Source organism: Ruditapes philippinarum, unplaced genomic scaffold (genome assembly GCF_026571515.1).
Source record: "Ruditapes philippinarum isolate M1 unplaced genomic scaffold, ASM2657151v2 ctg1935_1_1_1_1, whole genome shotgun sequence".
NCBI lineage: Eukaryota > Metazoa > Mollusca > Bivalvia > Venerida > Veneridae > Ruditapes > Ruditapes philippinarum.
In genome coordinates this window covers 145,271-165,145 of record NW_026855893.1, presented here as the reverse complement: position 1 = coordinate 165,145, position 19,875 = coordinate 145,271, and the positions used below count along the sequence as shown (strand labels likewise).

At 34.7% G+C, this 19,875-nt stretch overlaps 1 protein-coding gene across 2 annotated transcripts; it reads right to left on the bottom strand.

Annotated features, from left to right (window-relative positions):
* Positions 1 to 73: 73 nt before the first annotated feature.
* LOC132744733 (putative pre-mRNA-splicing factor ATP-dependent RNA helicase PRP1) lies at positions 74 to 19,470 on the bottom strand. Of its 2 annotated transcripts, none has more exons than XM_060733512.1 (11): positions 19,348 to 19,470; positions 12,693 to 12,826; positions 12,293 to 12,441; positions 10,135 to 10,325; positions 9,439 to 9,640; positions 8,794 to 8,970; positions 6,491 to 6,745; positions 2,951 to 3,209; positions 2,644 to 2,835; positions 2,129 to 2,251; positions 74 to 326 (listed from the first exon to the last, which is right to left on the bottom strand). In XM_060733512.1, the coding sequence occupies exons 1-11, from the start codon at positions 19,395 to 19,397 to the stop codon at positions 112 to 114; spliced, it is 1,947 nt and encodes a 648-aa protein (XP_060589495.1). In that variant the 5' UTR covers positions 19,398 to 19,470; the 3' UTR covers positions 74 to 111. The 2 variants fall into 2 exon arrangements, 1 of the variants encoding a protein (XP_060589495.1); XR_009627744.1 differs by having other exon boundaries at positions 301 to 326; positions 2,129 to 2,322.
* Between the last annotated feature and the right edge of the window lie 405 nt (positions 19,471 to 19,875).

Here is a 19,875-nt window from a genome sequence, read left to right as displayed (position 1 = left end):
TTAAGCAAGTGAAAGATCGAACAAACATATAACTTTTAATACATATCCAGAAAACATAAAACATCACTTACGCTAACAATTTTTGCAATTTTGATAAACTAGACTTCATAATTATAATTTTTTGTAAATATTCACCTGCATAAAGAAACCGGACACCAGAGCTTTACGTATATTCAGGTAGTAATCGCGACTGGTGAACTCTGTACTGCTTCTCTTCAAGTTGAACCGGTCCATGATCCTCGCCAACTGTTGACGTACATTGTCCGCACTCTTCAATGATCGGAAGTTTATAAAGTTGTCATAACACCACTGCGGATCTTCTTGGTCTGTAAATAGATATACAAAATTGCAGTGACATCGTGTACAACCAAATCTAAATGTTAAATAAGAGATGGGTTGCGGGAATAGAAGGTTATGGTATTACATCACAATATCATAAATGTCATAAATTTGGTTCTTTCCCGATTTACTTAAGCAGACATTGGGCGCCTCTTCATACAGACAACAAATTTTCACTTGGGTTATTCAGAAACCGTGAATCACTGGAAAAAAACACTTCACAGTTGTATACAGTATTTCAGACTAGATTTCAGGCACAGCGAGCAAAGGAATAGAACCACCAACCTAATGCCAGTTACCCCGATAGTCTTTTCAAATTAAAGAATTGTAGCAAGTAAATATGACATACAGCACAAGGTACTGTCTATATCATGTGCAAAAATCTTGTACTAATCACTTTTACATGTTAAACACATTTCTAAAAGGTTTACCCTATATAAACATGCCTCAGAAGGAATAAAAAAACTAGAGGATGCTTTTGTAAAAAAGCGCATGTCTCCCCCACTGCTGAGAATAACTGAGAATGGAAACAGGAATGGAAATGGAGATAAAAGAACAGAGTATATAAAACCAGACAACTGATATATCACTGATATATCAATAATAGTTAAATGTCCTCACTGATAAGAACTCTAGTTATCATCCGGAAATGAGAAAATGACCAATGGTCACTGTGACCTTAACCTTTGACCTACTGACCCATAAACAAGAGGGATCATCTGCTCAATAAGACCAATCATCCTATGAAGTTTGAGGGTTGTAGGTCTAAAGGAACTCTAGTTATCATCCGGAAAGGAGAAATTAACCAACGGTCGCTGTGACCTTGACCTTTGACCTACTGACCATTAAAACAATAGGGATCATTTGATTAATAAGACCAATCATCCTATGAAGTTTGAGGGTTGTAGGTCAAAAGGAACTCTAGTTATCATCCGGAAATGAGGAAATTGACCAACGGTCACTGTGACCTTGACCTTTGACGTACTGACCCAAAAACAATAGGGATCATCTGCTCTATAAGACCAATCATCCTATGAAGTTTTGAGGGCTGTAGGTCAAAAGGAACTCTAGTTATCATCCGGAAACGAGAAATTGACCAACGGTCACTGTGACCTTGACCTTTGAACTACTGACCCCAAAAACAATAGGGATCATCTGCTCAATAAGACCAATCATCCTATGAAGTTTGAGGTCTGTAGGTCTAAAGGAACTCTAGTTATCATCCGGAAACGAGAAATTGACCAACGGTCAGTGTGACCTTGACCTTTGACCTACTGACCCCAAAAACAATAGGGATCATCAGCTCTATAAGACCAATCATCCTATGAAGTTTGAGAGCTGTAGGTCAAAAGGAACTCTAGTTATCATCCGGAAACGAGAAATTGACCAACGGTCAGTGTGACCTTGACCTTTGACCTACTGACCCCAAAAACAATAGGGATCATCAGCTCTATAAGACCAATCATCCTATGAAGTTTGAGAGCTGTAGGTCAAAAGGAACTCTAGTTATCGTCCGGAAACGAAGAATGGACGGACGGACTGACGGACGGACGGACTGACGGACGGACTGACGGACGGACAGGGCAAAAACAATATGTCTCCCCCCGAGGTGGGGGAGACATAATTAAGTTTTTTGGCTAAACAGTTATTTTAATTAATGATAAATTACTGTAATTCACATCATTTTTGAGTTCTACACCTTGAAGCTATAAACTTGTATGTTTATTTCATCACAATTTAGTACAACATGCTAAAATTGGAAATTATATTAATAGATACTTTAACTTACTCTGTTTGAAGGCGTGGTAAACGTTAAGCAGTGTCAGATGATCACCGTCTATGTGGGCAAATCTCATCTTGCATTCATCAGCTGCCTTCCGTAGCTCCGTAGGACGCACAAAACACTGCGGGACTAAGAAGTGTTGGGTCGGGGCCCAAATGGACCCATTCCCCTCTCCATTAGATCTCAAATGTATATGAAAACTAAAAAGAGCTAATCTATCAGACAGTGAACTTGGTGGTGCCCTAACCTATCCTAAATCACTTGTAAAAATCATCAACTAACTTAACATCTAAAATTGTTCACGAAAATAACTTAAAGCCCACCAGTCACTGTCTGAACTATCTTTTCGCAAGTTTTTTAACCAAAATAATTCAAGTTCATAATCAACTTGAAATTTCACAATGAAGCAATAATAAATGATTATTTTATCACCAATTGTATCAGTGTAACCATTACGAGTATATTTCAGAATATCACACGGATAAAAATATGATCCAGACACACATAAAATGAGATTATACCTGATAACATAGCAGTTATAGAGAGGATCTCGTTCGAGCAGTTAAAGTCTGTACTAGCTATGACCATCTTAGCCTGCTGTGGATCAAGAGGGAACTCGGCCATCATAGACCCCAATTCCGTCAAGTCACCATTGTCATCGAGTGCTGCCAAATAGTTCAGCAACTCCAGAGCTCTCATCAGGGTTTCCGGAGCTGTAAAAAATAAACATGATATTCAATAAAAACATGCGCAGCTAAGGTCATTATGTACTTTAATTTTAGAATAAAGCTGTATAAATCTCTATATCATATAAGAAGTATAGCTAACCTGGGGGATCCATGAAATCAAAATGCACAAGATCGTCAATTCCTAATTTCTTCAACTGTAATACAACAGAACCAAGATTTGATCTCAATATTTCGGGATATGTGTTTTCTTGCATCTCTTGCTTAAACGCTTTTTCTGTATAAAGTCTAAAACATTTTCCTGGTTTTGTTCTCCCGGCTCGACCTGCCCTCTGCTGTGCACTCGCCTTACTAATGGCAGTCACCAATAATGACTCAACTCGAATTCTAGGGTTGTACACCTAAAAATAGATATAAATCTGAATGAATTTTCCTGAATCATGAAAGCAAGATGGCCATGATGGCCCTTATATCTCTAATCTGATAATTGAGGCTCTAAATTAGTATTGTTAGCAATGAATGAAAGACTGATATAATGCAATACCCTTAAACTGAAATCATAACATAGACGCACTGACTGACAACAGGCAATTTTTTTTTATCACAAAAGATAACCTTGAGCACTTTGTGCTCAGGTGAGCTAAAAAAAAAACAACCCGGAATTGGCACCATACAATAAAATATTATTATCAAGCTGTTTGTCATTTTTTCAGACCTTTTGAGTACGATTTCACATCAAACTTTACTAGTTTACCTTCTGAAAAGTAAACAATGTCAGAAATATGTCCATAGCAATGCAACAATTATGGTTCACATCACTTCTACTGAAGTCTATTTTTAATATAGGCAACCTGAAATTCCAGCCAATGATATAAATCATACTGGTAACCAAAGATTGCCTTCAAAAACCTAATATGACTAAAGACGTTTTCATCTAGTCTAAAAGTGGATAGGTCTCCAAGGGTCATATTTTTCCAATAGTGTTTTTAAATATTGATAAAAACAATAGAAATGTATCATTTGGATTTTCTTAAAAAAAATGATTAAGTTCTAACTGCTTGATTATCTTATCATTACTATGTGAACATGTTCCATTGGCCCAGTATAAATCTAAATTAAGTTTTTTTGTGGGGATTGATTACTTGGCAAATATGATATCTTAAGCTTATAAAATTGAGATTTTTTCCAGTAAACATTTGGAAAAAAATGTATGTATGTATGATTGGGAAAGGATTAACCCAATTAAATAAGGGAAAAAGTGCTGAATTAAGGGGAATATTACACTACCACTTCACTCATATCACACAATCTTTGTATGAGTAAGATTTTTAATGTCAGAAATAACAAATGTCAGAAATATGTCCATAGCAATGCAACACTAAAATCACATCACTTCTACTGAAGTCTATTTTTAATATTGGCAATCTGAAATTCCAGCCAATGAAATAAATCATACTGGTAACCAAAGATTGCCTTTAAAATAACTAAAGATATTTCAATCTATTTTTCATCCTTTAAACTATAAAATACAAGTGCAGTAAATGAATTTAAGATTTTGAAATTACTAGCTGTAATTCCAGATTTGAATTTATTCTACTATACATTTTACTAAATTTTCTTAAAATTTTCACTGGCTATGGGCCACCCAGCCAGTGCTAAATTCGATGACTGCAAGTGGCATGGAAAAGCAAGAACTCAAAATTGATTAAATGACCAAATATTTTCTATTATGTAAATTATGGTCCTTAAAAAGTTGTTCAAACCTAATTAATTTGCAACCTTATTAATAACTTTATTTTCATCTTGTCATTTGAGAATGAACAAATGTCAGAAATATGTCCATAGCAATGCAACGCTAAAATCACATCACTTAACTCAAAATTGATTAAATGACCAAATATTTTCAACTATGTAAATAATTGTCCTTGAAAAGTTGTTCAAACAGTTTGCAAACTAATCAATAACCTTATTTTTCATTTAGTTAATGAACAAATGTCAGAAATATGTCCATAGCAATGCAACATTAAAATTACATCACTTCTACTGAAGTCTATTTTCAATATTGGCAATCTGAAATTCCAGGAAATGAAATAAATCATACTGGTAACCAAAAGACTGCCTTCAAAAATTTAAAATGACGGGGGATGTTATGATCTAGTCTTTAACATTTATATTCATAGTAATTAGTAACTATGGCCTCAAATAGCAAAAGCTTAAAATTCAATATATTTATCAATTATTTGATGAAAGCAATATCCAAAGCATTTTAAATCATTTTTCAAACAGCTTACAATAAAATAAAAATATATTGTCAAATACATGCAACTTAAGTTAATGAACAAATGTCAGAAATATGTCCATAGCAATGCAACATTGTTATCACATCACTTCTACTGAAGTCTATTTTCAATATTGGCAATCTGAAATTCCAGTCAATGAACAAAATCATACTGGTAACCAAAGATTGCCTTACAAGAAGATCTGTGACTGAATAATAATGTTTTTATCTAGTTCTTAACATATTCCTATTAAATATTGTGGTATCACATCATAAATGCTAAAATTTATTTCATTATGAAAAATGATCAAATTTTCATGTTCCTAAGGTACTTAGATATTTTTTTTATTATTTTTTTTTAGGTAAAAGCTTACTATCAAATAAAATCAAAGCACAGAAGGCCCTGAATTTGTTTGGGTCTCAGAATGTCAGAAAGGTGAAGGTTGTGAGATTATAAAACAATTTGTTTTGTATAGTGTCACCAATGCTTTCCAGCGTTTTAATTGTAGTAGATTGGCTATAAGACTTATTGCAACACTGATATTCAATCCAATGTTTATTTGACTTAAACAATTGAAAAAAAATGAGTTGCCTTAACTGGGATTTGAACTCCAGACCTCTCGCTTCCTAAGCGAGCGCGCAAACCCCTCGGCCACGGTGAATTTATATGTTAACGGCCTGAAGAAAACCATATTATTATAAATTAGGGTTTGTAACGATGCTAACTGTTGATTAACACTTGTGTATATAATCATGACGCTTACTATAAGCATGTATATCTATAAAGAATAAAACAATATTAGAATCTTCGACCATTCGGGAATTATTTTGCTTGAAAATTGACCATATTTACGCAGTGATCTCCCTTGAATTTTTCGGCCTTAGTGTTACATATAAAGGGAAGTAACCGCTTCAAAAAAGCGGACTACTTTCGGCATTTGCAATTAACAGCATTAGTCTGAAATTTCGCTACCATTATTTGTTTGGTATGACGACCCAAACAAATATTGCCTCAGCACAGAACCCTGTCCGATATGCTAGAAATAATGCTCTACTTACTTTAACAACAATCAATGTCAGAAATATGTCCATAGCAATGCAACATTAAAATCACATCACTTCTACTCAAGTCTATTTTCAATATTGGCAATCAGAAATTCCTAATGTGATAAAAATGTCACACTGGCAACCAAAGACAGCCTTAAAACATCTATCATAACTGGATCAAATCACTTGGGCAGATGCGACAAAAAAAACAACAATGAAAATCTTCACTAGGAAAACTCAATATTTCAAGGACAAAACTATAAATATTGTATATATTGACAGCTTGGTAAGAAAGGGTTGTAACTCCATCTTTTTTTTTTTAATATGAGTTACAACCCTTCTACAATAATGCCTTACCTTTTGTTTTGCAAATCCCGGATCAATCACAAACACTACTCCATCAATGGTCAGCGAGGTCTCAGCAATGTTAGTGGAGACAACAACTTTCCTACCAATGGCTCCATTTGGTTTGTTTGGCGGTGGAGGTTCGAAGATTCTTTGCTGTAGATTTGGTGGTAAGGTGGAGTATAAGGGGATACATTTCATGTCTCCTACATCTGGTCCCAGATTGTCTACTTCACGTTGTATTCTCTTACAAGCTTCATCAATCTCCTGCACAAATCAAATGAAATATTTGTCTTTATTCTTACCCTAATTTTGTAAACTATAGATGATTATTGTAATACTTCATAAATTATCTTATAGATTGATTAAGGTACTAGTTTTGTACTATTATTTACAGGAAAATATGCCTTTTTGAATGATGTACTCCTCAGTATTTTTTTCACAATATCCTACCACTTGTTGATGAATTTTCTTGATAGGTTGTACAAGATTTAAACAAGGGTGCCATAGTCACAAAATACGCCCATTTACGAAAGCTTTAGATGGAGATGGGGGCATTATGGATAAGTGTTATCTAGCAAGCAAGTTTTTATTCTTGGCACTGTGTTGTTAAATGAACCTTTCAAAACAAATCAGTAGGGAAGATATTGCACAGGATGTGTGACCTTGACCTTGGTCGCAGGGACCTGAATTTTATGCACGGCACTCAGCCTCACAATGATGAACATTTGTTGCCAAATTATATTGAAATCCTCTATGCATGTAGAAGTTTTGCTCCAGACAAGCGTTTTTCTATGAGCTCTAAACTGTGACCTTCACCTTTGACCTAGAGACTTGGTTCATGTGCAGGGCAATATGTCTCATGGTGGTGAACAATTCTATAAATTCACATTAAAATTCCTCCATGCATGTAGAAAATATGCTCCGGACAACATCTGGATATTTAATTATCTCCAGTGACCTTGACCTTGCAAATATTAACCTAAATTAAATGTGTCACACCTGTAGTCATGATAGTTACCATATGTGCTTCACAATCCATCAATAAATAATGACTAAATGGTCCCTATACACATCTTCATATTTTTATCTGAACTTTGACCTCTATGTGTAACCTGACTTTGGTCGCAGGGATCTGAATTTTGCGTGCGACACTCAGCCTCACAATGGTGAACATTTGTGCCAAGTTATATTGAAAATCCCCCTATGAATGTAGAAGTTTTGCTCCGGACAAGCGTTTTTCAATGAGCTCTAAGTGTGACCTTGACCTTTGACCTGGAGAACCTGGATCATGCATGGAGCAATACATATCATGGTGGTGAACATTTCCATAAAGTATTATAAAAATTCTTCCATACATGTAGGAGATATGCTCCAGACAAAATCTGGATATTTCACCATCTTTAGTGACCTTGACCTTGCATATAATGACCTAAAGTACATGTGTCACAGCCGTAGTCATGATAATAACCATTTGTGTTACAATCCCTCAATAAATGATCTTGACCTTTGACCTAGAGACCTAATTCTTGTGCGTGACATGGCTTCTCATAATGGTGAACATTTCTATGAAATTTCATTTAAATCCCTCCATGCGTGTAGGAGATATGCTCTGGACAAAATCTGGAAATTTCATCATCTTAGTGACCTTGACCTTGTATATATTGACCTAAATATATGTATCACAGCCATAGTCTTGATAATGACCATTTGTGTTACAATCCCTCAATAATGATGACTAAATTGGTCCATGAAACACCATCTTCATATTTTTATCTGAACTTTGACCTCTATGTGTGACCTTGACCTTGGCCGCAAGGACCTGAATCTTGCGCGCGACACTCCGCCTCACAATGGTGAACATTTGTGCCAAGTAATATTGAAATCCCTCTATACATGTGGAAGTTTTGCTCCGGACAAGCATTTTTCAATGAGCTCTAAGAGTGACCTTGACCTTTGACCTAGAGACCTGGTTCATGTGCGCGACACTGCTCCTCATAGTGGTGAATATTTCTATGAAGTTTCATTAAAATCCCTTCATACATGTAGGAGATATGCTCCGGACAAAATTGGACAACGGGCGTATAAAAATTAACGTATCTAACAAAACCATGTTTTCCTCTAATTTTTCATATTAATCATGGAAATAAAGAAAAAGGAAGACCATTATTCTGCTTAAATCATCAAATCACTTTAAACAACATATGTTTGTCATATTCACTGTGAAAGTTTGGTAAATATCCTTCAAGAAATGACAAGTCGGCACAAGAAAGGAATTGTTTACACCCAGGCGGGAGAATTTTAAAGAAGCTTACCTCTTGTCCTGTAAGAAAGAGAAGAATATCTCCCTCAATTTCTTCACACATGTGTATCTGTAGCACTGTTCTAATGGCCGCCTCTAAATAATCTCTCTCGGGCTCCGGCGTGTAGAAAATCTCCACAGGATGCGTTCTTCCAGGTACACTCATCAATGGTGCATTGTCAAAATAATTCTGAAAGTAAAACATTAACCTTTATTTACAGCATGACCCGTCTTTCAAAGGTGTTCTTTAACAAAGGTTTAACTGTATCTATATAATGCGATGTTCCAACAATTGTTTAATAATATGGTGTAATGTTCTTACTGTGAATTTTTTAAACAAGCATATAAAAGCTGGTAAATGTTCAAAAGAAACAATTCACCCTAGCAGTGTCTATTCTAGGATTTGAAAAACGGGGGATTTTTTTTCGAAAAGTCAGAATTTATTACATTTGTAGATTTTTTTCCCTTCCTCTGTAAAATTTTCCCCCTGCCTCTGGAAAAATAGGGGGGAATTCTTCAAAAATAGGGATGAATCCCCCCATTCCCCCCCCCCCCGTCCTAGAATAGACACTGCCCTAGTCAATAAAGAAAATATCATATAGACATTCAATTTAATTTTTGAAGGAGAAAGAATCATGCCTACACTGAAAAGCATTACCTGAAATTTACCAGCGTCCAATGTAGCACTCATAATGATAATTTTGAGATCGTGTCTCTGTTTCGCCACTTCCTTCAATAGACCCATCAGAATATCTGTAGCCAGTGAACGTTCGTGAGCCTCATCAATTATGACAACACCGTAGTTCTCAAGAAGTGGATCAGACATAGCTTCTCTTAGCAACATACCGTCAGTCATGTATCTGTACAACACAAAAGTTTTACATTCTTGATAACTAACATCTTTTATCAACATAATTTTTATGTAAAATATTTCAATGAAACAGGTGCAGTAACTGAAAACTTTTTCAATGAAGTCAAAGAGATTTTTTATGATTATCTTATTTGAAGACTTCCCTTGAAGATACACTATGCTAAAATTTGATATTTGAAAATATTACAAACTGCTACACTGTCTTTTTGTAAATATTATATAAAACAAACATGTTTTGACTTCACACAAAGTAGATATGTTTTGCTTTAAGAGAGGACCAGCTTTTCTTGACCCGTAATAAGAAACGTAGCTTCCCATACATAGTGTGTATGTTCTTTTATTCAGTAAGAATTTGCTAGACTTCAAAAAATTTCTGCAAAGAAAATATTTTACTCAAAGATGAGCATAGTATATCTTTAAAATGCTAGTGAAAATTGCTGAATTTCAAACATTTTTTTCTTTTCTAACAAAACATAGTTTTACTTGAGAATGGTTTTTGATGATGTGCAGTCTTCAAATCTGATGCTGTAACCAACTTCCTGTCCGAGACCGACGTCCATTTCCTCGGATACACGCTGTGCAACAGACATTGCAGCTACCCTACGGGGTTGTGTGCATGCCACGCCCTTCTTGTTATATCGTAACCGCACCCAATCTAGACACCATTGGGGAATCTGAAAAACAAAATTTTTAATCCACTGTAAAAAATCTATTCAGTTGCAAAGAAACTAAGAAATAGTATATCCCAAGCAGAGATTTTATCGCTTAATTAAATAACTGTTTAGACTTTGCATGCGAAGAATCATGAGCATGAGGAGAATCTTATGCCCATTTCAAAGCATAATCAATAGCATCATGGTTTTGCCATTTGCAGTGAAACTTCTCATGCTGTATCAAGACAAAGTTTGCTGTAACCATGCAAAATGTACTTTTTAATGTAGGATGACGTTCAGTTTTCATTTGCTAAACTATTTAATGTAGGATGATGTTAGGTTCTGATTAAGTATGAGAAATTTACTGGTTCTAGTCTTCCCTTATACCAATTAAACAGATATTGTTGTCTGATACTATCACACATGGGACAAATAAAAAAGGCATGGTATTCATTTTCAATAAACTAAACAGTTACTATTAATAAAACAGTATGGACATATTCTATCTGATCTCTCAATACCATAATGGCGCCCAATTTCTTTTAACCTATAAAATTTTGAACATCGAAAAACCAAATATTTCCTAAAAGGAAATTTTGCATTTCCTATTTAAAAGAAACATTAATAAAAAATAGATGTCGTCAGACCAACTTTGTTCTAAACAGTTGGCAATACGTTGTTTAAAAGAAGATATAAACATTTAACTAGAAATGTGTCCATAGGACACGGGTGCCCCCACCGCGCCACTGTTCTGTCAATCTTTTTACTAAGTCAAGGGAAATAACTCTACAAATACTGGATAAATCCACAAGCGAAACCCCAGGTGCAAATCTAAATATGCTGAGCAATCTGCCCGTAAGGTTTAATGAATATGTCAAATCCTTTTTGAGTAACTTGCGACACAAGTTGAAAATTGCAAAAATTTTCTAAGTCAAGGGCAATAGCTCTAAAAATACTAAATAAACCCAGACGAAAATACCTGGTGCACAACTGCACATGCTGATCAACATTCCTATAAAGTTTTCATGACTCTAGGTCAAATACTTTTTGAGTTACGTGCGACACATGTTGAAAATTGCAAAATTTTTACTAAGTAAAGGGCAATAACTCAAAAAATACAAAAAACATCCAGACGAAAATACCCAGGTGCACAACTACACATGCTGATCAACATTCCTGTAAAGTTTCATGACTCTAAGTCAAATACTTTTTGAGTTACGTGCCACACAAGTTGAAAATTGCAAAATTTTACTAAGTCAAGGGCAATAACTCTGAAAATACTAATAATATCCACACAAAAATACCCAGGTGCACAACTACACATGCTGATCAACATTCCTGTAAAGTTTCATGACTCTAGGTCAAATACTTTTTTTGAGTTACATGCGACACAAGTTGAAAATTGCAAAATTTTACTAAGTCAAGGTAATAACTCTGAAAATACTAAAAATATCCACACAAAAATACCCAGGTGCACAACTACATATGCTGATCAACATTCCGGTTAAGTTTCATGACTCTAGGTCAAATACTTTTTGAGTTACATGCGACACAAGTTGAAAATTGCAAAATTTTACTAAGTCAAGGGCAATAACTCTGAAAATACTAAAAATATCCAGACGAAAATACCCAGGTGCACAACTTCACATGCTGATCAACATTCCTGTAAAGTTTCATGACTCTAGGTCAAATACTTTTTGAGTTACGTGCGACACAAAAGTGAACGGACGGACGGACGGAAGGACGGACGGACAGACAGACGGACAAGGGTAAATCTAAATGCCCGCCACTAACGTGGGGGCACAAAAATCTCCCATATCTTGACTTATCCAAACATAACCATATCCGTATTTGCATAAAAGTTCGCATACATGTGTAACCCAGTTTTTTCTTCCAAAATTATCTTGCAACTTTAACTTTAATAAGAAATGCCTGTGTTAACTTGGCAACAGCAAAGCTTGAAAAGTCAAATCAGGAGTAAGATTTACCTGTGTAGTTTTTCCAGACCCTGTCTCTCCGACAAGTACTAGCGTCTGATGTTTATTTAGCACCTCTACAAACTTTTCTTTGTACTCCCATACCGGCAATGTCTTCCTTTTAGCAAGAAGCTGTAAGTAACGTGGTGTGTGTGGTAACCCTGAAATAAACAATCGCTCTCAAATAAAATACTACAGGATGAGTTGCTCCATGCACTTTGAGAAATACTGTTTTACCTTAAGTTATAAATCTTAAATAAAACTTGCTTTATATGCAGACTTAATTGAAATTTACAGAGATCTATTAACAAATAAACTAGAGCAACTTGTATGCATGCTTGATCAATCCCAGTGCTTGTTTGTAACACAAGGTCAGTTATAATCATTCTGGACTTTAATGCATATAACATACCTGTGAATGGATTGATCTGTAGTTGTGGTTTGGGAATGTTGAACTGTTCAAATATTGATTTATGTTTTTCATCTTTGGAATCAGTGCGGTGTGGTGACCGTGATCTTTCCCTCTTCTTGTCTCGGTCATCATCTCTATAATAATAACATAATTTACTTGGTTAACAAATCCGATTTTGACTAACTTGTCAGTTTTTAAGTGAAGCCAAAACACAATCGCATTTGTTATCTTGACTGCATGATATTTATAGTGAGCTTTTCGGCAACGCCAGTACCTGCTAGGTGATGGTTTTAAAAACTTTTGTCCGAAGTACCATATTGACACATCGCAACTTTCCGCTTTACAAGAGAACGATAAAAGCCGATGTACTCTGATTGAAAACGGAAGCATAAACTGGTGTCCTGCACACTTATATGGGAACCATAACAGAAAGGAGGAACCAGAATAAACGGAAGCAGTGTATAAAATACCGAATGACAATTTTAAAACGAAAAATGTAAAATAAAAATGAACAACTATTATACAAAAAGAAAATCAAGCTCGCTTTGATGCTTTGCCTTTTTCATATTATAGTATTTTCATGTAAATTTCCACTTGTCCATACAGGCTTTGGGTCAACCTGGGGCAACTTCCTGTGTGTGTGTTTTTGTTGTTGTTTTCGTGGGGTTTTTTTGTTTGTTTTTTCAGAAATAATTGGCTTACAGACACTTCACCCCCCAGACACTTCACCCTAGGCCCTTTTTTGCAGACACTTCACCCCTCATTTTAAGAAAATTGATTGAGGCACTTCACCCCTCATTTTTTTTTATTTTGTATTTAACAATTATTTATGTAGACTATGTTAAATACATTCAATAGTGATCGAGTATGTTCAGGGCTCCAGATAAGATGCGTATACGCGTAAATTACGCATGGAAATAACACGTTTACGCATTCAAAACAAAATTTAAGCGTATGAAAACGCACACAAAATTCAGGTTACGCATTGAGCAACATTTCTTTCGCGTAAACGTAACCGAAAGTAAACTTGGCGATTATTTCGTCTGAACGCTTTGCAAGCGTCTACCGGTAACTTCCTGTAGTTCCAACCATCATCGGTTGTTATCGTATGTATAGTATGGTGGTGGAATCAACTTCGTAACTATGAATGCTTTGCAATTGTGAAGGTTATAATTAATGAAGTAGTTAGCGCTGCCACGTATGAGCAACAAAAACACTCCACAGGTTCAGATAAAACGTATGCTGTTTGGAAATGCAAGATTATAAGAAATGACTTTGACATATCTTTTATTACAAGTATAATAATACAATAAACATGGAAGCATATTAAATGTTTTACTCTTTTACAAACATTTTAAGGAGTAAAAATACTCCTGCCAAATTTCAGATTTCAAGTTTTACTCATTCACAAAAAAATCAATGAGTAAATACTCAATGTCCTAAAAAATTATCTGGAGCCCTGTATGTTTATTGTTTTAACCCATTGTCTAATAAATTTTGAGTTGATTGAATTCTTGAAGTTTTGTTACTTAGTTTGTTTTCAGTTTGATCCTTACCATATAATAATCATTGAGTTACGTTCATTTGGTGATGGTTTGTGCTTTAACCTTGTGCTTAATTTACATAACTGGTGCTATTTATTTGTTTAATAAATGACATTATGAATGATCTTGATAATTGTGTCTGATAATGATGATAAATAATTTATATTTACTATATTTTATAAAGCAACCGATTCATTCATTCATATTCATTTATATTCATTTTATTTATTTATTCATTAAATTTATTTATTAAGAATAAATCTAATTTTCATACAATTATACCATTTTAATTCAATTTAATATCTAATCAATTGTGAGATAACAGTTGAATAAACAACTAATCAACATATTGAATAAACAAGGTGACATGCAATAAACACTTAATGGATGAAAGTGCTGTGATACAACCAATTTAGCCTAATTAATTTGGCGTGAACGGTTTGACCCATTTTACAGACTTTTTTTTTCTTACTGTCAAACCGTTACGCCTAATTTTAACAGTCATTTTTACGCACGGAAAATCTACCGGTAACACTATCGATAGTTTGGACTGATTTTTACTGCTTAAACCTGAAAGTAACTTCAATTACCTCTAAAGATCAATAGAATATAAATTTTAGTACTAACTTCTCCTAGAAAAAATAGTAGATTGAACCTGTCTGAACGCATACATGCGATTTATTTCAAATTTGTACTGTCTACTCTATCTTAGGCGACATGTTATGACGTCATCGTAAAAAAATCGATTCCGTGAAAGCTGGTAGTAGCTACCAGTGTGTCTAGCCAGGGCCAAAAAACCCTTCTTTGTAGGGGCCGAATATAGGCTACTTCCCCAACCAAACTAGCCTCTTTTTTTCCCCAGTTTGGTCCTCAAAATTCCCCAGTCTTTTGAAATTTCCCATAGAATTTAGAACAAAATTAAATGATGGTGTTGAATTAAGGATTTTGACTGCCTTATTTGTATTTCCCAGTGCTTTTTGCTTTTCTATTTTGAAGAACTTGTTAAAAGTTTGTGTTAAATTTAAGACCCCTTTTCCCAAAGTATGCCAAAATCACGCATATTTTCCCCAAGAAAAAGGCTGAGGCCCCTTCCCCAAAAATGGTGTTTTGGCACTGCTAGCAGGTAAGTGTGGGTTACGCATGAAGATTAAATTAAACGAAATATCGGGGGAAATAAATCTATTCATTATTTTTTAATAAATGTGTGCATTATTAAATACTATTGAAAAGTATCATTGTATTTAACCTAAAATGCAATGGTCGCAAATAGGCTCTGTACAAGTACTGTTGTTTAATATTTTTTTAAATATTTTAATACATATACTCAACATTTATCAATTGGTGGTTTGCCTTCTTGTTTACTGCTAATGACTGCCAAATGTCACTCTCGGATAAAATACTGACTTCATTTATACATGCATATTTATACAGGGCACTAGACACCTTTTGGGGACAGGTACCAATACCCTCAGGAAGGGGAATTTTGCGTCGTTTTAAGGCAAAATTTGAAATTTTATGTTATAATGTATTTAGTGTATTTTTTATCATATTTACTCATTACACTATTAATTTTCCTACCATTGGTTTCAATAGTTTGTAATTTTCCTACCATTGAAATCAATAGCTAGTATATTTTTTTAATTTAGACTAACAAATCAAACAAATTACTTTATGTTGAATTATTTTAGAATTTGGAGGGGATTTTTTTCTGTGATAGAGGAAAAATACATATGATTTTGAGAGGGGAATGGTACCCATATTCGGCCCCAAAAACGACCAAACGAGTGCCCTGTTATATGACAATTAAGAACGTAAAAGAAATATTGAAGGAAACTATTTGAAATACACTTCAAATTATTCAGTATTTGTACAAATAATATTTCAAGAGCTCTTTTTCACCGATTGCCGATATATAATACCATATTAAACCTATTGATAAAGTTAAATGTCTTCTTGACGTACTTTATTAATTTACTAAAAAGGAACTTTATTGTGATCCAGCCATATGCTGTGTAACTATAAAGGAAGGGTCACATATTTTAATTGAAATAAATTTTAAGTAGAGGATATTAAAAAAAAAGTCATTGAGAAGATCAGAGTTTTCAAATGAACAGATTAAGAGACTTATAAATGTATAAGGTGTATGTCTTGTTGTTTCATACTGTTTTGGTGACACTTTTGTTTGTGTCCCTTGTTGTTTTCTCGTCTATGGTAAGTTTCTTCCCTTTGCCCCTAGTTTTATTTCTTTATTTCGCCCCCTCCCCAGAATTTCCTATCCCCTTCTCCTGTGCCCGTTAACTTAGTGGTCCTGTTTCATACTGTTTTGGTGACACTTTTGTTTGTGTCCCTTGTTGTTTTTTCGTCTTTGGTAAGTATCTTCCCTTTGCCCCTAGTTTTATTTCTTTATTTCGCCCCCTCCCCGAATTTCTTATCCCCTTCCCTGTGATCGTTAACTTAGTGGTCCTATTAATCATTCATTTATTTATTTTTTTGATTTCCTTCTCAGTTACATTTTAGTGATAAGCCTGACCGTGCTCTCCCTTGCGCCCTTTCCCGTTTTAATTTAGGATCCTCCTGGGCTCCTTGCCAATGGTTCATGTTCCTGGGTCGTGTGGGGTTTGCGTTCATTAAACGCCGCCTTTCCTTGTTCATCTTGTTTATCATATTGTATACATGTATACCGAACCGTAACAAACAGATAATGATTACCAATACAAGGTTCGGCAAGCAAGCAAAGAAATGTAAAGAAACAGAAAAAACTTATCCACATTCATGTATCCACCCTCCAAAAAAACCACCAAAAACGCCTGAAACTGCAAAATAGAAACATAAATACACAGGAGTGCCAAAGACGGCTCTGGTAGGTTCAAGTGCTCCCTTTCACCGGTTTAAACAGAATTGATCACTTAAACATAATAATGTTGAAATTTTTAATCAACATCCACAGATGTGTACATAATACGGCGGTAATCATGGAACTTTCAATGTGACACATTCGAGGTGCCGTTCAACGGGAACTAGATAACATGGAATTTTTAATGGGTATCAGAGGTTTTGGTGCCTTTTGCGACAGTCGTTCCAACATTTCTCCCATCTGTCTTACATTGTTATGCTATTCAACATCTAAATAACGGTCACTAAATTTCCGCTTGCTGTGTTTTTATCATAAACCCCGTCAAATCTGTGCGAAAATTGTATTTTACTGAGGACTGTCTGAAATTCCATTTTATAGTTTGAAATTTTAAGATTTTTTTTTCAGAGTTTTAAAGTTATTTTTGGTTGTTTTGAACTTCTTCCCATACACAACCGTCCTCAATTTCTTTTAAAGATAATAAACTAGAAATTGATATGGAGTGTAATATAAATTGAAATTCTTTTTTGCTTCATCATGTATAGTATAATTATAATTCATTAAGATGTACCTACAATTACATTGTATTTTTGTATGTGGGAAATCATGGCAGGGTTATAAAATAAAAAGGTAGTTCAGAAATTTCACCTAATGATCACAGATGTTAAAAAGTCCAACTTAATAATATCTAATTTGACAATTTAAACGGACTTAAATGCAGTATGATCTGACATCGGACATCATAAACTATTTAATTTCTAAGTAAGGTTACAGACTTCCCGAAATACGTCGGTCCGACGGACATGTCCGATAAATTTTGATCAGGTCCGACAATTTTTTATTCCGGATCGGTCCGACTGTCCGGCTTTTATCCAAGCCACATTTATACAAAATGGCGTCGCTAAAGGTGCCAAACCTGGGAAAAACCGAAAATCTACGTCAGAAGAGTGCGCAGAACAGCAATAAAGGATGAAAAGAATAGACCTGAGACAAAATTTAATGAAAAATGGAAGCAGAACCATGAATCATTGGTGTATGACAGGGAGGAGATGAAAATGCGCTGTACAGACTGTGCCGATTTTTACGGCGAAAAAATAAAAGACAAAAAGTGTCTTAGAAATACAAACACAAGTTTTTCTTTGATTTTGATCAATTTTATTTGGTCCGACAGATTTTGTTTCGGTCCGACAGATTTTCTTGGTTTGTCAGACCGAATGTCTGACAGTTTTTTTCAACTTTCGGGAAGTCTGAGGTTATCATAATTTCCTTTACACATTCTCTTTTTAATGCTGAAATATTTGTGTGTGAATAAAAGAGTTATTCCTGCAATAATTCATATAAAAAACATAAACAAATTGTATAATAAAGCTTGGCGAATACAATCGATTGCCGCCGATACCTGTGTTACACCATGGATTTTACCAGCGTTTACAATTTTACCATGACACCGTTTTCCAATATGGCCGCTTTCAATAATTTTCAACAATTAAAAAAATTAAAGTGGAATATTTAGACTTCTATACGACTTTGAAGTATGATAATTTGGAACCTTGCATAAAAAACGATTCTCTTTCAGGTAATGTAGACCGTTTCTTTGAAACTTTTCTAGTTTTCGCTCCCAACAACTTCTAATTGGGAAGCGTCCGTGCATAAAAATGCAGTTCGTGGTTGGACTTGGAAAAAGACAGCGCCCGTCCAAAATTATCTCGGTGTCTGTTTGACAAGTCTAATTAGTTGGACTACAACCAATTAACCTAAATCAGCTTTAAACTTAGTAAAAATAAAGGTAATAATATATAAGCATTTTGTTGTTGACCAACTTGTTTTATTTACTTTAAAGAAAAAAATTGGATGAGGGGTGAAGTGTCTTATTGATTTTGGGGGGTGAAGTGTCTTAAGGGGTGAAGTGTCTTCAAAAATTGAGGGGTGAAGTGTCTGGGGGTGAGGTGTCTTGCTACCAAATAATTTATGTAAAAACAGTGACAAGTTGACAACAGGTCTAGCTATCCGTAAATCATAGACACGGGGGATTGCCCTATAAATTTATGTTGAGACTGGCAATCTAAATGTATTTCAATAAAATGCAAGATTTTTTTCTCTCGGACAGCATGGCATGCTCATGTCATGATGGTGAAAAAATATTTCGAATGGCCGAAATTTCTGCCACTTTAGTTCAAATAGTCGCCATGTTTTGTTGCCACAATATTGTCATACAGGGTGGAATGAAATATTCATATATGTTCAGCATTTAACCCACTACCTTCTCCTGCTGTACGAGTCACCGACGTCTATGCGATGCCGCTTCGACATTTTCCCCAAAGATGGCGTTACCTTATTCTAATAGTCCGGAGTGATGAGCTCGATTAAGGGTCTAAGAAAACTAAAAGTTTTCAGCTCTTCCTTAACACTTCCTTACCCCAAAACCGTTTCCTCCCCTGACGGTTCTCTGCCAAATTTGAAATATGCAGACAGTTCTCTCCCAACTTTTTTTAAGTTATCATTTTAGTTTTAATCATTTCTTAATGAAGATTATTAAAAAAATGAGTTTGATATGAAGCGCATTTTATGTTTTATGTTTACTATGAAAAGTGTTTTTAAATTTAATACTTTTTTTCAGGTATTTTAATCCCATCAACACCTCCATTGTGAGAGAGTAAGAATATTTGTAATTATGTAAAGGTCTAGTGGTATTCATTCATTTGTTAAATTGGGAATAAGGTGGTATAATAAGTATATGTTCTAGAAAATAAATAAGCGACAACTGGTATGAAATCACATTTCACAATTA

What these genes read in the sequence shown, in the direction of transcription:
- LOC132744733 (XM_060733512.1), bottom strand. Translation starts at nt 19,397, where the DNA reads ATGTCGAAGCGGCATCGCATAGACGTCGGTGACTCGTACAGCAGGAGA. An exon ending in TCATCAAAAACCATTCTCAA is followed by an intron (nt 9,641 to 10,134) that starts GTAAAACTATGT and finishes TGTGTTGTACAG; the next exon opens with ATACATGACTGACGGTATGT. An exon ending in TATAACTGCTATGTTATCAG is followed by an intron (nt 2,252 to 2,643) that starts GTATAATCTCAT and finishes AACACTTCTTAG; the next exon opens with TCCCGCAGTGTTTTGTGCGT.